This window comes from Haliotis rubra, unplaced genomic scaffold (assembly GCF_003918875.1).
Source record: "Haliotis rubra isolate DU_JTF1 unplaced genomic scaffold, ASM391887v1 Scf709, whole genome shotgun sequence".
In the NCBI taxonomy this organism is placed as follows: Eukaryota; Metazoa; Mollusca; class Gastropoda; order Lepetellida; family Haliotidae; genus Haliotis; species Haliotis rubra.
The window spans coordinates 543,416-562,285 of record NW_025767423.1 but is presented as its reverse complement, the minus strand read 5'-3'; the positions used below and the strand labels follow the sequence as shown (position 1 = coordinate 562,285).

At 39.5% G+C, this 18,870-nt stretch overlaps 2 protein-coding genes across 2 annotated transcripts in view; one reads left to right on the top strand and one right to left on the bottom strand.

Annotated features, from left to right (window-relative positions):
- Positions 1 to 712: 712 nt before the first annotated feature.
- On the bottom strand, positions 713 to 6,285 carry LOC124259054 (ribonuclease P/MRP protein subunit POP5-like; the record flags this gene model as incomplete). The annotated part of the gene is made up of 3 exons (XM_046693130.1): positions 6,148 to 6,285; positions 5,866 to 6,008; positions 713 to 850 (listed from the first exon to the last, which is right to left on the bottom strand). Coding segments are annotated over exons 1-3 (301 nt in total), but the record flags the coding sequence as incomplete, so codon positions are not given.
- The window catches only part of LOC124259052 (ubiquitin-protein ligase E3B-like), a 48,100-nt gene continuing 35,512 nt past the window's right edge, over positions 6,283 to 18,870 (top strand). Inside the window, 7 exon segments of the mRNA XM_046693129.1 lie at positions 6,283 to 6,617; positions 7,964 to 8,075; positions 10,112 to 10,161; positions 10,859 to 10,929; positions 14,615 to 14,733; positions 15,863 to 15,967; positions 16,725 to 16,824. Of these exon segments, the coding sequence (XP_046549085.1) occupies positions 7,965 to 8,075; positions 10,112 to 10,161; positions 10,859 to 10,929; positions 14,615 to 14,733; positions 15,863 to 15,967; positions 16,725 to 16,824 (556 nt within the window). The 5' untranslated portion in view covers positions 6,283 to 6,617; position 7,964.

Sequence of the window (18,870 nt, the reverse complement as noted above, 5' to 3'; positions counted from 1 at the left end):
CACCTCTTTAGTGAAACCCTAAATCAAACTACACTGGTACAGTACAGATCATAGAAGCTTCATACTGGAACTAGCACCTCGCGAGATGTACTGGCCCTGTAAGGGCAAACATGAGATTGAAACCTATGATTAGTGTTTACTGCTTCGATTAAGGGAGGCAACTCTGTCCAATGCCGAAGACAACAGTCACAAGTAGCAATCGTGACACCAAAGGTACCAACTGTAATATATTCAGCCAGCAATGTATTGAATGAAAGGAATATCCCAATCTAAAATTGAATCCCATGAATAAATCCATGCACCTCTGTGTTCTGAGCAAACTTTGCGCTACTACTACAATAAGTCTACACTAGATATGACGGTCATCTTCACGGCTCTTCACAGGCATATAGAAGTTGGTATTCAAGTATAAGACAAAATATTATGGATGTCAACTTCTTTATTGTATACACAGCGTTTCTGGGCTATTTCTTGCCCCTTCGTCAGGTGAATGACGAAAGGCCAAGGAATAGCCCTGAAACGTTGTGTATACAATAAAGAATGAGTTGACATCCATAATATTTTGTCTTATGCTAATATCACTTTCTACAGTTGCCCCCATGTCAAATATCCTGGCCACAATGACAAATACTAAACACAACTTGCCACAATATTCGATCCTGTGAAAGCTATTCCATGAAGGTTGAGTGTAATGAACAAATTGTTATATTACCTGCAACGTGCAGCGTTCTCACACTAACACTGATGTTGCCAATTTTCTTGACAAATGCAAGTGCTGTCTGCAAGAGATGCTGAGCTCCTCGTCTGATTCGAATAAATGCCATTCCTGTTCCAATGTTGAGATATTTCACTGAAATGTGAATATGACCGGTGAAATTCAACATCTGTGTACATCCAGATAGCTTTAATTATCACAAGCAGCTTCTGACAGCTGAATCCTAATGATAATGGTGGCCATTTTAACAACTCCCAATAAGTTCATTATCATCTTCTCACAGGGGAGGGGTGGGACGAGGTAACAGTAGGCTGGGTTCCCTGTAAATTTCGACTTTTGCAGCCTTTTGACAGATATTTTTTTCTTTCACCCTTTAGCATGTTCCTTTATCTTCTTTACGATTAACCGACACATTACTTTTGAATTGCAAGAATATCAGTCATCATTATCAGAACATGCACAAACAGACACTTCCAATATTTCATTGGGAGTTTTAGCCAAGTACTAACATTGGTCTCTGGTTTTAGCATGCAAGGGTCGAAATTAACAGACAAGACACTACTACGCTAAATGTGTTTAAAAATTCATAATTGTGTTCAATGTTTTAATAAAGGAAGAATGTTTCAGCGTCCCATGCTTTTGTTGATTTAAATCAGAAAAATTATGAAAATGGTCCTATACAACCATTGTCAATCATACTCAGTTTGGATTTATGAAAATGGTCGTATATTTATAAACATCGTCATACTCAGTTTGGACTTACTTCACTCTATTTATTGAAGATAATTAACAATGAATTCTGAAAATATAATCTACGGAACTTATAGCCAATCACATGCTTAGTATAACATCAGGGTTTTCCGATTCAACGATGGCGGAGCTTAGCAACTGCGTGTAATTTGTCAAATTGGTATTTATGATTGAACATTATTTCAAATAATATGATAACAAACTACTTAAAACGGAAGTGTGAAGGGGAAAGTGGTCAGGAATCGGGGATAAGTCTGGACAACAAGAAAACTGAGAAATCTAGTAAAGCGGTAGGCATAGTAGGTGTTACATGTGAATTAAAGACCTTGAAAAAATGGCCAAAAAACCCTGAATAATGTGAATATTGAAATTGGATACCAATTAAACTGACTGACTGAATTTGGTTTTACGCCACTTTTAACAATATTACAGCAACATCACGGCGGGGGACACCAGAAATGGGCTTCACAAATTGTACCCATGTGGGGATTCGAACCCGGGTCTTTGGCGTGACGAGCCAACGCTTTAACCACTAGGCTACCCCACCACCCCAGATACCAATTAAAAGAAGATACTACAGAGTGTGTGTACAAAATATGTTGCAATATCCCAATATCACCATTTATATTTATACTGTGTGCAGAGATACTAGCAAGTATGATCAGAAATAATGGAAATATACATGGTATACATATGGGAAACCTACTACCTCTTCTCGCCCAGTTTGCAGATGATACTACACTACCTGCAGTGTGTAGGGTGTGTATACACTAACTCTAACGGATCAGACAACAGCCTCTACACAACAATGAATACGATTTGTGATAGCCATTCAGAAGTTGGTAGGGTGATACAACACACTTGATATGGATGTGCAACTTCTTTATTATTCACACACGACGTTTCCCCTTCATCACGTGCATTCACCAGATGAAGGGGCAAGTGTTAGGCCAGATGAAGGGGCAAGTATTAGGCCAGATGAAGGGGCAAGTATTAGGCCAGATGAAGGGGCAAGTATTTGGCCAGATGAAGGGGCAAGTATTAGGCCAGATGAAGGGGCAAGTATTAGCCCTGATGAAGGGGCAAGTATTAGGCCAGATGAAGGGGCAAGTATTAGGCCAGATGAAGGGGCAAGTATTAGGCCAGATGAAGGGGCAAGTATTAGGCCAGAAACGTCGTGTGTAAATAATACAGAAGTTGCACATCCATATCAAGTGTGTTGTATTAACAATGAATACTTTATCTTCTGTTGCAAGATTTTCTGGATTAAAGGTTAATGCTGACAAAAATAAACTGCTTTGTATTGGGTCAAAAAAGAGAACAAGGTATATGCTCTGTAAAGAGTGGAAAATTGGTCACAGACTCAGTTTAGAAGACTTGGTATAGAATTTGACGTTGATTTAGATAATATGACAGAATTGAATTATAACAAAAACTTTGAGAAAATTGAAACAAAAATGGCAATGTGGACGAAAAGAACCCTAACACCGTTGGGAAGACATGTTGTATTGAAGTCACTACTACTTCCAAAATGTAACCATTTGTATAGTAGTATCCCTAGACCCTCTGAAAAAACAGTGGAAGATTTTAAAAAGAAGTGTTACCAATTCATTTGGAAGGGCATTCTCTTCCGACAGAGATTGCTTGTCATATCTTCCTACAAACATCTGGTCTAATACGGCCATATTTCCCGGTTCTCATAAAATCCCCTAGCAGCAAAAAGTCGCAATACGAATTATCTTCCTTCTTTCTATCCAATCAGAAAACGTGTTACATCGACTTAGATCCAACTTGACCAATACAAGCAAATGTGGGGCCACAAATATCCCTCCTCTGCCGGGGACTTGTGTTGATGTGACACACAAAACATTGAATGGCTAGCTTGTCCATTGTCAATGGAGACTCCATTGATCCGCCATTACATGAGTGAAATCCGTCTAGGCGAAACGTTTGCACATCGCGCAGGGGAAGAGGTTCTAGTTTTCCCAAAGCATACGGTAATTACCGAGGCCTTGCGAATGGTCACTTTTGAAACAACGTCGCGGATTGCACAACAAAATCTCATTGCAGCCAATCAAGAATTCTGAACACTCACAGCATGAAAGGGACGTACTAGAACAGAGGTTCGTAGGAAGATACCACAAGTAACCTCGGTGGGAAGAGAATGTTGGAAGGGTAAAATTGAGAAAATCCAAAGAAATATTATGCAGTTACCACCTAAATATGGTGGTATCAGTGTTCCTGATGTAAAAACTGTTATACAGAGCTCCAGATAAGATTTAGCTCATGTGGGTACTGTACCCAAATGTATTTTTTTGGAGCGGGTATTATGAATGTTGAGTGGGTATTTCATTTTCCGTTACCCACTGCTTTCAAATATGTGCGTATTTCAGTCATTTTACTCACCTAAGTATTGCGTCATTGAGTAAGTTTACTAAGCAGGTATGTTCAGCCTTATGTCATACCTAATCAAAACCAACTTAAACATAATGGAAATGATTTCATAAAAAATCACTCATCCTATACTGACAGTACAACGCTTGTCCTATACTAACAATACAACTTGATAGCAATCAATGTCTTTTTCATTACGCAAGCAATTTTTATAAATATATTCCGTACGCATTTGTTTTGAACTTTTTGAGTATCTAACATTTTAAATGTGTGATTAGTACGCAACAATTATTTTTCAGTGCGTAATTGGAAATTTTCTATGCGTATTTTACCCGGATACGCAGCTTATCTGGGCTTCTGGTTATAGCAGCTCAAAAACTGAGTTGGATTACAAGGTTAATCTATAGCAATGTTATCTGGACAAAGCTGGTCTCAGAATATATCATAGATTTAAATGTACTTTATTTAGCAGATTCCAATTACATTACAGAAAAGATTACTCCCAACATTCATGATAGGTTTTGGAAGGAGGTACTCTCCTCATGGTCAACATACTTGTACAGCTGTGATAATAGTGAAAACAGAAGTGATGAAGAGAAAATGTCAAAATCTATTTGGTATAACAATGCTATTAGAATTGGGAGTGAACCTATATATCTACAGCAATGGCATAAAAAGGGTGTAACATATTTTAGAGATATGATTGATGATGATGGAAAAATATATGATTATAAAAACTTTGTAAAAAGATATAATATCAAAACAGACTTTCTGACTTATGGGGGAGTCAGAAAATCAGTGTGATCATTTTTATACAACACCAATCCTTGTGTTGAACCCAGTTCTAGACCCATTCTGCTTTACAACATGTCAATAATAAGCAATAAACAAGGCTGAGTATATTAGACCCAACTTATACAAAGTTCAAAACACTGCTAAAACAGTACTAGGGTACAGAGTGGAAGAATATTAATCTTATGGTAAAACGATGTACACAAAGTAGTGAATGAAGAGGGTTTCAGTTTAAAATCATTCATATCATATTGAGTACCAATAACTTTTATTTAAGATGGGATACATTGAATCCCCAGCATATTCTTTATGTAATGATCCACTTGAAACCATTGTACATGTACATGTTTTATATACCTGTCAATATGCCAAACTCATATGGAGAAAACTTTCAGAATGGTTTGCAAAATATACTGAAGGAAACATTGAATTCAATGAAGAGAATGTATTATTTGGATTTAAGGGTATGAATAATAATGCTTTGAATGCAATTATTCTTATAACAACTTATGCCTTACAGATATACTATTAGGAAAATCAAACCAAATTTCAAACCTTTACATCAAGAAATATATAGATACTACCAAGCAACAAAATTTACAGCATTCTCAAAATGTAAACAAACAAACAATGCTATTCAGCGTGTCATGACCTTTGAATCACAATCCTGTGTACATCTCTACACATGCTTTTCAGCAACCCAGTGTAATGTCTTATATGTGACACTTAAATGAATCACAATCCTGTGTACATCTATGACACCTTTAGTCGAGTCTACATATACTGTTCAGCAATCCAGCGTAATGTATTAGATATGACACTTAAATGAGCCACAATCCTGTGTACATTTATATGCACATATATATGTACGTACACATGTATGTATTGTTGTTATAAAATGGATGCAAATCTAACCAAAAAGTGGAAATAAAAAAAATTAAATATGGTGCCCAGAGTGCAGGACTTATTCCTCACCACTTTTCCCCTGTTTTAAGTAGTGTCTTATCATATTACGTTTAGTTATGGTTGTGAAAAATAACCGTTACTGATTTTGGAATTATTCTTTAAGGTTTTGCTTATTGAAATTTCATTTAGCTTGTAGCTTAAAAGGTCATAAGCAGTCTCTTGCGTGTGCTTTAAACAGTTTTCTAACCCTGGTATGTGTGAAGTACTTAAAACATTTCCTGCAGACCATGGCAGATGGACTGACTGACCATTTAGGGAGGTTCTCAAGAACCCCATGCCGTAGTCGCCATGGGCTCTGCTGATGGCGCTAGAGACGGCGCGGTACACATCATACTCCTTGGTGTTCTGTAGCTGATTGTTATCCTCCGCCATTACCTCACACACGAGGTACCTGCAGAACACAGAATTTATTTTATGTCGGACAAATAATTAACAGGACTAAACTTGCTGCTAGAAAAAGTCGTTACTCGACAGTAAAGTGCTTTTAATACAATTACTATGGAAGCAAGAATATATCGTTATTTGACAACCTTCTTTTAACCCGCACCATCCCTGAAGTTCCCTTGTTTCTGACTGATAAACGTGTGTTCGTTGACAAGACATTAACACATCAGTCAGACGTGAGTTGTGAAACACGGTGAGAGTTATCTGCCCCTGGCGGAAGTTTTCTTTGTAACGCCCTCTATATTCCAGCTGAAAATATTGACATTTATCGAATATAACTTATCGCCACCTTTAACATTGTATGGCCTTGCAAAATACTCTATGTTATTTATACTTATGGGAGACAAAGAATGAGAGACATTACAACATGTCCAGAAAGGATACACGAGTAAGTGTGTGGATCAAAAGTGGTTGACATCTAGTGATCTGCACCGGTTTGACAAAAACTTGGTAAAAAAAACAGCCTGATAGTGACACCCAGCCAGGATGAAGCATCACCCATGGATGTAGTCTGGAGATGTTCTTCAGTGATGCAGTGACTTGACAGCTGTTTCAAGTGAGTATATTTAATTAGTTACAGCTAATTAACCATGAGGCTTACACGTAGGTCAGTTGGAGATATTTGACCAGTCATTGTGAAATGACATGCATGTTTACTTATGAGGGACCTATGTTTCGCTTCTCTGAGGCGTCGTGGAGTATTATGATCACACTCTCGAATCCCAGACTATTTTCCTTAGATCTTCAGATTCTTACCGTGCTTGTTGGATCAACAAAAGTGGTGTGCTAATATGATGTACCAAAAACACCTTCAGACTTTTGACCCCCATTGCTGACATGCTTTTCAAAGTCAAAACATTTTAGAGACCACATAAAGGGTGTTAACTGATCATGTCATGATGGGGATACTAAACTTGACCCTCACACACTGTACATGTTGAGTATCCTGTCTAACATCAGAGACCATATAATAAATGGTACTCACTAACAAAATCAGTCCCCAGTCACCTTTGCTAGCTGCCCAAGGTCCCTAATTGGAATAACTGGTTGTACCAATACTCTCAATGGGATTGTGTTGTGATTGTTGTATACATTGTGGCATGCTGCTTGTAATACGTGTCAGTATTTTGCCTGGTCCTAGGATCAAGTGGTCAGGCTGTTTCTATGACGAAGTGAAACATGCAGCTAAGGTGTTGTTCATTCTATCAATCACTGGTTTGTCTAGTTCAGACCTTTCACATTATTTACAAACACCAAGCATACTGCTTAGATAGGAACCTACCACATAGCAGCAAGCAAACCTATCAAACATTTTGTGTTTAAGTTTTTCATGATAAACATATTCTTTCACAGAACAATATCCAAGCTAGATTCTTCTGTGACTATTGAATTTGATCCTGAATATCTCCATTTATGCTTAATTAACAATGCAAGATATTATTAAATGGTACTTCTGGTTTATAGTCTGTTTGGGTCAAAATGATACCAATGAATAACAATCTAACTCCAAATTGGTTCATGATCAAACATTCATTTCAACGCAGAATCTAATGAAAACATCAGACCAACTCTGGAAAAAAAGATTCAAAACGTTTGTCTCCAAAACAAAAAAAGTTGCTGAACACGCTGTCATCATTTGGTTTTGATTTTCCGTGTGAAGTTTTACGAGGGTAAAGTAACAGTTGCAGCAGGAACAGCCTCAAGGGCAGAAAGCATGTGCAATTGTGCATAGCCAATCGATTTATTGACACGGGGCCTGAGACAGTGAAATTCACCTCTGACATCAAGAACATTATTTCAAAAGTTTATGATTTTATTTTTTTAGGTGAAAGTGAAAGGGGTCACCTTAAATATGCCCTGGGTAAACAGACTGTAGGAAAGAATTGATTTTAATGATTTCAGAATGTTTGCGAAAATTGACACAAAGAAAGGTCAGTTTTTGGAACAGACCAAAGCAGCCCGAGCTGAAAGAGCACAGGAGAAAGTGAAAGAAAAGGCTGCACTGAAGATACAGGTAACAACATGATTAGCTGTAGATATTTATGGTGAAAGCACAGAATAAGTTTATAACCTTGAGGAATATTATTACTTATAAATTTATGGCTGGCAACTTATAGCGGTGTGTAATGAGATTCCGTGTCTTCAGTTTGTGTGTGGTTTGGTAACATTCTTCTGCTGTGATATATGTGTTCTGTAGAGGTCAATGTTTTTTCCATTGAACATTTTTTAAATGTTTTTAGTACATCCATTATCATGATTAAGGATTCATGCTTTGTACTTGTCTCAGAAAATGTATGATTTTTTATGGAAACAAGCAACTACATTCTGTTGAAAAGTAGCAGCAGTAAGATGGGAATTTAACCACCTGACTCGAAATGGCAAAAGTTTTAACATAATATATTATTTCTTTGGTTATGAAATGCATGAAGTAAAATAGGGAAACAGTAGTAACGTAACAATGGATTTTCTGCATTGCTTTATACAGGGAAACTCAGCAGTCAGGTAATACTAATATCTCTCTATACAGCTCAGCAATCATGTATATGCCATATGACATGTATAGTATGACCAGAAAGTATTGAGAATTTTAGGAATTTTTAATGGGATTTCTAGTATAAACAGCCTTGACCAGCTATCAAGTGCTTGGTTTTATTCAAGAGAGACAACTCCATTAATCCTTTTTCATTAGGTTGTGAAGAGTTATCCCCTTTTGTTTACTTGCTAGCAGACGACATTTTCAGTGATCCTCAGTATGGATGATTTAGAGAAGAGGAAGTTGATTTTAGAGTGTTATAACAAGGACATCAGATCAGCTAAAGTGATTTCAATTAGAACAGGCATCCCTTTGTCCACTGTTTATCGTGTTTTGAAAAATATTGCAAATGGATATGGCATTGAGCACCAGGGAGGCGCAGGTAGGCCCAGAAAATTGACTGTCGGCGACAGGAGGCGGCTTGGTATTCTTGTTCCAAAAAACAAACGAAGGAGTTTAGAAAACTTAAGACTGGATATGATCGATAGAGGAACTGTGGCTGTCTGTAAGGAGACAATTAGAACTGAGCTGCATGCAATGAGTGGGCAGAAAAGTCGAGGAATTCCATCACCGATCATGAAACCTGAACAAAAAGGAGCGAAGGTTGAACTGGTGCTTACAGCATAGAAATTTTAACTGGGACAATGTGATTTTCTCAGATGAAAGTTCTGTGTGGCTGTTTCCTAATACTCTGAAATTCTGGACCAAACAAACTGAAAAACCTTTGTATCAGCTCCCAAAGTACAGTCCGAAATTTAGCGGTGTGGGGTGGCATATCTGTGTTAGGGGCCACGCCCCTCTATATTTGAAGGGAATATGAACAGTGAGCGGTACACAGATATTCTTGAGGGACATTTACTTCCATCTGCTCACATGTTCGATGGAAATTTTTGGATTTTCCAGCAGGACAACCCTAAACATTGTTCAAAGCATTCACAGGCGTGGTTTCGGACCCAAAATATGACATTATTAGATTGGCCAAGCTATAGCCCTGACCCAAATCCAATAGAAAATGTTTGGGGACTTGTGAAGGAAAGTGTCAATAAGAAAAATCTGACAAATATTGCTGAATTGAAAGAATAGGTGGTCCAATATTGGGACAGTATGGACCACGGCTTATAACTTCTTTGCCCCGTCGCATTGTAGCCTGCATTGCTGCCCATGGTGACTTGACAAAATACTAACTGTTCACCTGTCTTTGAATCTGGAGTTATGTTCTGCTAATATTCACACTTAATACCTGAGTAATGAGAGAGAAAAAATATAAAATTACAATCTTATTTTCTCAATAATTTCTGGTTGTACTGTATAACATGATCAGATGCATAGTGACGTTTATAGATTTCTATTGCTGCAAATCAAGTTGTTTTTTTGTCAAGACACTTTCGGTTTTCAGACAGTTTGGTACTGTTTTCTTGTAGACACATTCACATGGTGCGTTTTCAGCTGTGATTCAGACTTTGACGTGAGTCAATTCTCCACACAGTCGTGTAACGATTATTGTTGATATATTTCAGGCTGTTGCCAAAGGATTCCTTTGTAGGCAAAGGTTTAAGAAGGAAATCAGGTTTGTTGTGATTTTGTGATTCGTTGAATTTTGTTTGACTTGATGTACACTCTTGAACATTAGATCGTCTCTGTGGTGTAGTGGTTAGAGCGTCCGCCCGGAGAATGGAAGGTTGTTGGTTTGATCCCCGATCACGTCATACCAAAAGACGTTAAAATATGGTACTTGTTGGTCCCTGCCTGGCGCTCGGCATTAATGGGTACAACAAGGACTGGTCGGCTCGGAGTCAGTATAATGTGTCTGAGTGGGGTATTCATGCTTCAATGCGGCATGGTATCTCAGTGAACTAGCACTAAAAAAGACAGCTTAAGTCTGGTCTAGTACAAGCAGTCATACACACGAATGCACATCGTCATGAGCGAAATAATCTTAAGTGTGATGATAACTACAATTCACCTCACATCACCTCTTGAACATTAACTGACAACACATTCGATAAAATAAGATTATTAGGACTAAGAGATGTGTATAGGTTTTTACAGTTGTTTGAGTAAATATCCAGATGCTGAAGGTGGCATATAGTGAGAGTGATTGTCTTGACATGGTACATGTACTTTCATATAGGATACTTTTTAGATATCTCAGACAGGTAAGAACGATTCGTTTGCCCTGGACAGTGATGTTGTCGACGATGTCAGGATATGTAGTAATGAATTACAAATACTATACCTAAAGTAACTGGTTGCCATGGTTTCAGCCACGATGTTGACAAGCTTCTCCAGATGCCAGGTGACAAAGAGGAGGACTACAAACCAACACTCTTGCCAGGTAAGACAATCATTCCAGGCTTCTGTCTACATATACATATTGTCTACCACATGACTTCCATAGTAGAGCTATGCCGGTCTAGACTTCCGTAGTAGAGGTATGTCAGTCTAGACTTCCGTAGTAGAGGTATGCCGGTCTAGACTTCCGTAGTAGAGGTATGCCGGTCTAGACTTCCGTAGTAGAGGTATGTCAGTCTAGACTTCCGTAGTAGAACTATGTCAGTCTAGACTTCCTTAGTAGAACTATGCCAGTCTAGACTTCCTTAGTAGAACTATGCCAGTCTAGACTTCCTTAGTAGAACTATGCCAGTCTAGACTTCTGTCTACATATACATATTGTCTACCACATGACTTCCATAGTAGAGCTATGCCAGTCTAGACTTCCGTAGTAGAACTATGTCAGTCTAGACTTCCTTAGTAGAACTATGCCAGTCTAGACTTCCGTAGTAGAGGTATGCCAGTCTAGACTTCAGTAGTAGAACTATGTCAGTCTAGACTTCCGTAGTAGAGCTATGCCAGTCTAGACTTCCGTAGTAGAACTATGTCAGTCTAGACTTCCGTAGTAGAGGTATGCCAGTCTAGACTTCAGTAGTAGAACTATGTCAGTCTAGACTTCCGTAGTAGAGCTATGCCTGTCTAGACTTCCGTAGTAGAACTATGCCAGTCTAGACTTCTGTAGTAGAGCTATGCCAGTCTAGACTTCCGTAGTAGAGCTATGCCGGTCTAGACTTCCGTAGTAGAGGTATGCCAGTCTAGACTTCCGTAGTAGAGCTATGCCAGTCTAGACTTCCGTAGTAGAGCTATGCCGGTCTAGACTTCCGTAGTAGAGCTATGCCGGTCTAGACTTCCTTAGTAGAACTATGCCAGTCTAGACTTCCGTAGTAGAACTATGCCAGTCTAGACTTCCGTAGTAGAGCTATGCCGGTCTAGACTTCCGTAGTAGAGCTATGCCAGTCTAGACTTCCGTAGTAGAGCTATGCCTGTCTAGACTTCCGTAGTAGAGCTATGCCGGTCTAGACTTCCGTAGTAGAGCTATGTCAGTCTAGACTTCCGTAGTAGAGCTATGCCAGTCTAGACTTCCGTAGTAGAGCTATGCCAGTCTAGACTTCCGTAGTAGAGCTATGCCAGTCTAGACTTCCGTAGTAGAGCTATGCCAGTCTAGACTTCCGTAGTAGAACTATGCTGGTCTAGACTTCCGTAGCAGAGCTATGTCAGTCTAGACTTCCGTAGTAGAGCTATGCCAGTCTAGACTTCCGTAGTAGAACTATGCCAGTCTAGACTTCCGTAGTAGAGCTATGCCAGTCTAGACTTCCGTAGTAGAACTATGCTCGTCTAGACTTCCGTAGTAGAGGTATGTCAGTCTAGACTTCCGTAGTAGACCTATGCCAGTCGAGACTTCCGTACTAGAACTATGCCAGTCTAGACTTGTATACAGTATAAATCCCTACACATGTGTATGCTATGTGTATACTATATACAGCAAGTATATAAATATAAACATGATCACAAGGCAGCCAAAGAAGATTGTGCACAACATGTACACTGTGCAACTCGTATACAACATACAATATGATGTATGTATATAATACAATGCAACTTGTATACAACATATATGCAAACATGTATACAATGTACAACATACATATGATGTATATAATGTGTACAACATATACACTGTGCAACTTGTATACAACATACAATATGATGTATATAATGTGTACAACATGTACACTGTGCAACTTGTATACAACATACAATATGATGTATATAATGTGTACAACATGTACACTGTGCAACTTGTATACAACATACAATATGATGTATATAATGTGTACAACATGTACACTGTGCAACTTGTATACAACATACAATATGATGTATATAATGTGTACAACATGTACACTGTGCAACATACAATATACAATATGATGTATATAATGTGTACAACATATACACTGTGCAACTTGTATGCAACATACAATATGATGTATATAATGTGTACAACATGTACACTGTGCAACTTGTATACAATATACAATATGATGTATATAATGTGTACAACATGTACACTGTGCAACTTGTATACAATATACAATATGATGTATATAATGTGTACAACATGTACACTGTGCAACTTGTATACAACATACAATATGATGTATATAATGTGTACATGTACACTGTGCAACTTGTATACAACATGCAGTATGATGTACTAGTATATAATGTGTACAAAATGTATGCATGGAAAATATGGATCTCCATTGTATGGTATACAACATTATATGTACAGTAGATCAGGCAACAGGGCTAAAGGTTACAACAGGTTCATTGAAGAAGTTATGTAACATGAAATATTCCTTGGTAGGAGAAAGCAGCCTGGGAACATTGTTACTAAATATACTATCGACAAAAAATAAGGGAACTAAGAAATTAAATGCAGCAAACGTAGAGGTGAAAGGGTGCATTACCGTAGCGTTGCACCCGAACGCAACATCCAATGACAATGAAATTCCACATGATGCATTACCAACACGTGATGCACGTGCAAACAGAAGTCAACCTCTGTAAACGTATTGGAGAACTCACAATCACTAATGTAAGAGAGTTGAACATATGCTGAAAAATTCCTCCGAGGCAGTATCTCAATGAACAAACAAAATGGAGAATTGTGGGGATGATAGCAGGGGGGACATCATTGTGTCAAGTTGCCCGAATGTTGGGTAAATCAAAAAGTGTAATTTCGCGCCTGTGGGCCAAGTACCGTCAAACAGGTGGGGTTGCAATAAGACTTGGGCGTGGCAGACCAAAATCAACGACACCACGACAGGATCGTCTCATTACATTAATGGCCCTACGTAATAGGTTCAAATCAGCACCTGCCATCAATAGGGAATTCCGTACACTCACTGGGTGACGAATTTCACACTCAGCCGTTAAAAACCGGCTCTATCAAGCATGTCTGAAAGCAAGGCAGTCTTTCAAGGGTGTTTCCCTTACAGCTCACCATAGGCTTCAAAGATTGGCATGGGCTATCAGGGCAGCATCAGGGACAGGCTTTAAGCCATGGGCGTTACAGTGAGCGCGTATGCCAGAGCGGTATACAATTCTCATGATGATATGTCAGTGTCATGGTTTTGCCTCAGATTCTGGTCATCGAATGGATCCTTGACTGAAACATTGATCGAAAAGTTTGCGTTGTTGTGGCTCCACTGGCTAGAATCATCGGCAGGAATTTTGAATTCAAGATGATAATGCCAGACCATCGCCAAGTCGCCATCGCAATTATTGACTGACATGACCTCCCCAATTGAACATCTATGGGACATTCTCGGTCGAAGGGTGTACCCCCGCGACCACAACCTGGCCCAGCTTGGTGCAGCTCTTCAGGACGAATGGCGGGCAATACCACTGGTAACCATCCGGAAATTAGTCAACAGTATGCCATCAAGGTGTCGTGAATGTGTTGCCCAACATGGTGGACACACCAGATATTGAACTTTACGCCCACATTTGATTTAGTGGACATTCAGAGCAATTTCACATTCACTGTCATTTCATCAGTTCCCTTATTTTTTTGTCGGTAGTATATATAGCAGTTATTTCCATAAATAGTTTGAAGTCTTCAAGTTGTTTCAACTGCTGAATGTCTCCATGACGACTGGTGGTGACTTGTGTGTCCACAGCCCTAGAAGTGTTCCAGACCATCAAAAAATATTTGTTTATTACGGATGACCGGGACACAGTCAGGTTCGGGTATCTCTGCCGCTATCTCCTCGTCTCTGTGGACTCCGACAATCTCAGGGTAATTGTATAAGTTGAAACCATAAGACAAGGAGCGAGTGAGTTTAGTGTTATCCCGCTTTTAGCAATATTCCAAGAATATCATGTCAGGGTACAATAGAAATGGCTTCACACATTGTACCCATGTGGGAAATCTAACCTGGGTCTTCAGGTGATGAATGGATGCTTAGGCTACCCCCATAAGACAAGGTCATTCTGTGGGTAATTGTGTAAGTTGAAACTATAAGAGACTGCTAGAAACTGACAACGGATGGATGAACTGAATTGCTGCGACATTACTGAAATATTCCTCAAAGCTGCGCAGGACAAATTAATTGTCTTATAACAAGAATATGTATTCATTTCTGAGTGTTTGATTCTTTGCTCCTTGTCATCTCTGATGTGTAAACATCTGAATGCCGTAAACCATTATGTGTTATGGCAGTTCCACTCCTTGTGCTTTTAATATTGCATAATCAGTTCCTCAGGTATCTATAACAGCTTATAACAAATCAAGGATTAGAAAACTGCCATATAGGCCAGGGTTCTCCACAGGTGATGTTTACTAGAATTCCAGGTAAAAATAGGTTCCACTGTCACCGACTTCATCACAATTATCCCATGACGAAAGTTGCCAAGCTATTGCCAAGTTGTAGCATTTGTTTCCAACTGATACATTCGCTCGTCACACTGAAGACCCAGGTTCGATTCCCCACATGGGTACAATGTGTGAAGCCCATTTGTGGTGTCCCCTGCCATGATATTGCTGGAATATTGCTGGAATATTGCTAAAAGCGGCCTAAAACTAAACACACTCACTCAAACTGATACAAGCATCGGCTCTTAAGCAATAGTATAGATAAATAACTGATAACCATATCATGGTTTGAGTCTGAAAAATTGCTGAAATCTGTTTATTTTTTAAAGTAAACCGGGATTTAAGTGATTTCTGTGAAAATATTTTGGAATATTCAGAATGTGACTGGATTATTGCTGTCTGCGGTGTAATACAATATAATGTCTCTCTACACTAATGTTATGCATTTGTATATTTTTTCCTTATCCTGACTCATGCTCATTGTTATCTCCCTTTCCCTTGGTATTGCTTGTGTTATTTAATATTTACTTGGCTGTTATTTTGTTCATTTCAGACATCATATGTTTCGGTTGCCATGACTAAAAAGCATGTGTTACCATGGATACAGCAACTGAAAGACATTCTATGGAGAAGTTCTACCATGCTTGGGTGTTTAAAAGTGAGTATTTACTATTTATGCATTACAGTATCATCGTTTGAGTGGACCAACACCTTAACACATCCCAGCCCAACATGCTGAAGAATGTCAGCCTTCACTGTTACATAAGCGGCAGTGCACATACGCCACACTGAAGACCCAGATTTGATTCCCCACATGGGTACTGGGTGTGAAGCCCATTTCTGGTGTCCCCTGCCGGGATACTGCTGGCATATTGGTAAAAGCGGCGTAAAACTCACTCACTCACTCTATTACATAATCCTGTGTGGTGTTGGACAATATATATTCACGTCTGTTGTAAACAGGGAGACAGCCATGGTTTCCATGATGATAAGAATATTGGAAGTGATTCCATGGCATTTTATTGGCTAACCAAGCAGTTGTTTATGAATTCATGTTTTCTTAATTAAAACCAAATTAAGCTACACTCTACTGAATTCACTTCAATGTTTTTATGTTTATGGAGCAATTAATATGAAAACCAGTGTGCACACTTTGCAGAAATCTTCTCAACATGTTGAAGTCAGATGCTTGATTGGCATTTTTAGAAGATGCTATTTGATGAACATAAGAATTTTCTGGATTTCATCTTCTGTTATTCTTTGATTCGGGGCCTGTTACCGCCCCAATTTTACCTGACGATGAGGCCAGAACAGGCACAAACATTGTATAAAAGAATAAAAGTAGTTGAAATCCAGAAACTTCTTATGTTCATATTTTGAGTCAGGTCTGAAAGAGCATACTTTCTTGTTCGCAGCCCGAGAGCCACAACGACATGAAGGTGATCACGGTGTATCTCCGGCTCCTTATCACATTCACCAGCCCTGCATCCTGGAAAATACTCAAAGGAAAAACTGGTCAGATTTAATAGTGTATCCGTCTTAGAGCCAACATAACAGATAAATCTCCCTTAGGAACCTCATAAAAATGACTACAACCGAGGTTGTTGATTTGATTTTTTATTTAAAGATATTTTATTCATTGAAGAAAAGGATTGGGTAAAATATGTTTAGATTATGTTGCTCATTGCTTGGTTACCACGGCTACAGGAAACAGTGTGTAGTGTCCACTAGAGACTGTATTTTATCAGTCCAATACCACTATTATTATTGTCATGTGTGTAGGAGGTTATTGTATCTGACATGTTTAGTATATGATAATGGTGAAGTCATAATGTATTGCAGAAGAAAATCTGATGTTAACACATGATTAAGAAAAGCGTTTACAAAGCTTGCTAATGACCAGTTAGACTCTTTAATCTGTACCCATTGTGAGTAGATCCAAGGGGATTCCATGTTCCGTCTCACAGTTCCGTACACTGCATGTCATTGTATCCCTCTCTCCCACATCCACACAACCACCTACATACCTCCACACCCCACCTCACCCCACACACACCCACACACACATGACACACACATCCACACACATATGACACCCACAACACGTCCACACACACATACGACACCAACAACACGTCCACACACACATACGACACCAACAACACATCCACACACACATAAGACACCCACAAGACATCCACACACATATGACACCAACAACACGTCCACACATACATACGACACCCACGACCGTCCACACACACATACACGACACCAACAACACATCCACACACACATACGACACCAACAACACGTCCACACACACATGCAACACCAACAACACATCCACACACACATACGACACCAACAACACGTCTACACACACATACGACACCAACAACACATCCACACACATACGACACCAACAACACGTCCACACACACATACGACACCAACAACACGTCTACACACACATACGACACCAACAACACATCCACACACACATACGACACCAACAACACGTCCACACACACATACGACACCAACAACACGTCCACACAAACATATGACACCAACAACACGTCCACACACACATACGACACCAACAACACGTCTACACACACATACGACACCAACAACACGTCCACACACACATATGACACCAACAACACGTCCACACACACATACGACACCAACAACACGTCCACACACACATATGACACCCCACTCGACACGTCCACACACATACATGACACCAACAACCGTCCACACACATAATGACACCACCAACAACACATCCACACACATATGACACCAACAACACGTCCACACACACATACGACACCAACAACACGTCCACACACACATATGACACCAACAACACGTCCACACACACATACGACACCAACAGCACGTTCACACACACATATGACACCCAAAACAGGTCCACACACACATATGACACCAACAACACGTCCAAACACATATGACACCCACAACACGTCCACACACACATGACACCCACAAGACATCCACACACACATATGACACCAACAACACGTCCACACACACATATGACACCAACAACACGTCCAAACACACATGACACCCACAACACGTCCACATCACACATATGACACACATGGCACTATGACAACCATGCACATGACACAAGACATGCAACACCCACGACATGTTCACACACACATATGACACCCATGCACATATAACACACATGACACATGTGACACCCACGACACATACACACACATATGACACCCATGCACATATAACACACATGACACATGTGACACCCAGGACACATACACACACATATGACACACACAACCCATATAACACCCATGACACATCCTCACACATATGACACTCGACACATATGACACACACTCGACACATTTGACACACACGACACGTCCACGCGCAGCATATGACAAAGGACATGTCACACACATGACACACAACACAGGTGACACACACAACACAGATGACACACACAACACATATGTTGCACAACACATGTGAGACATGCACAACACATAA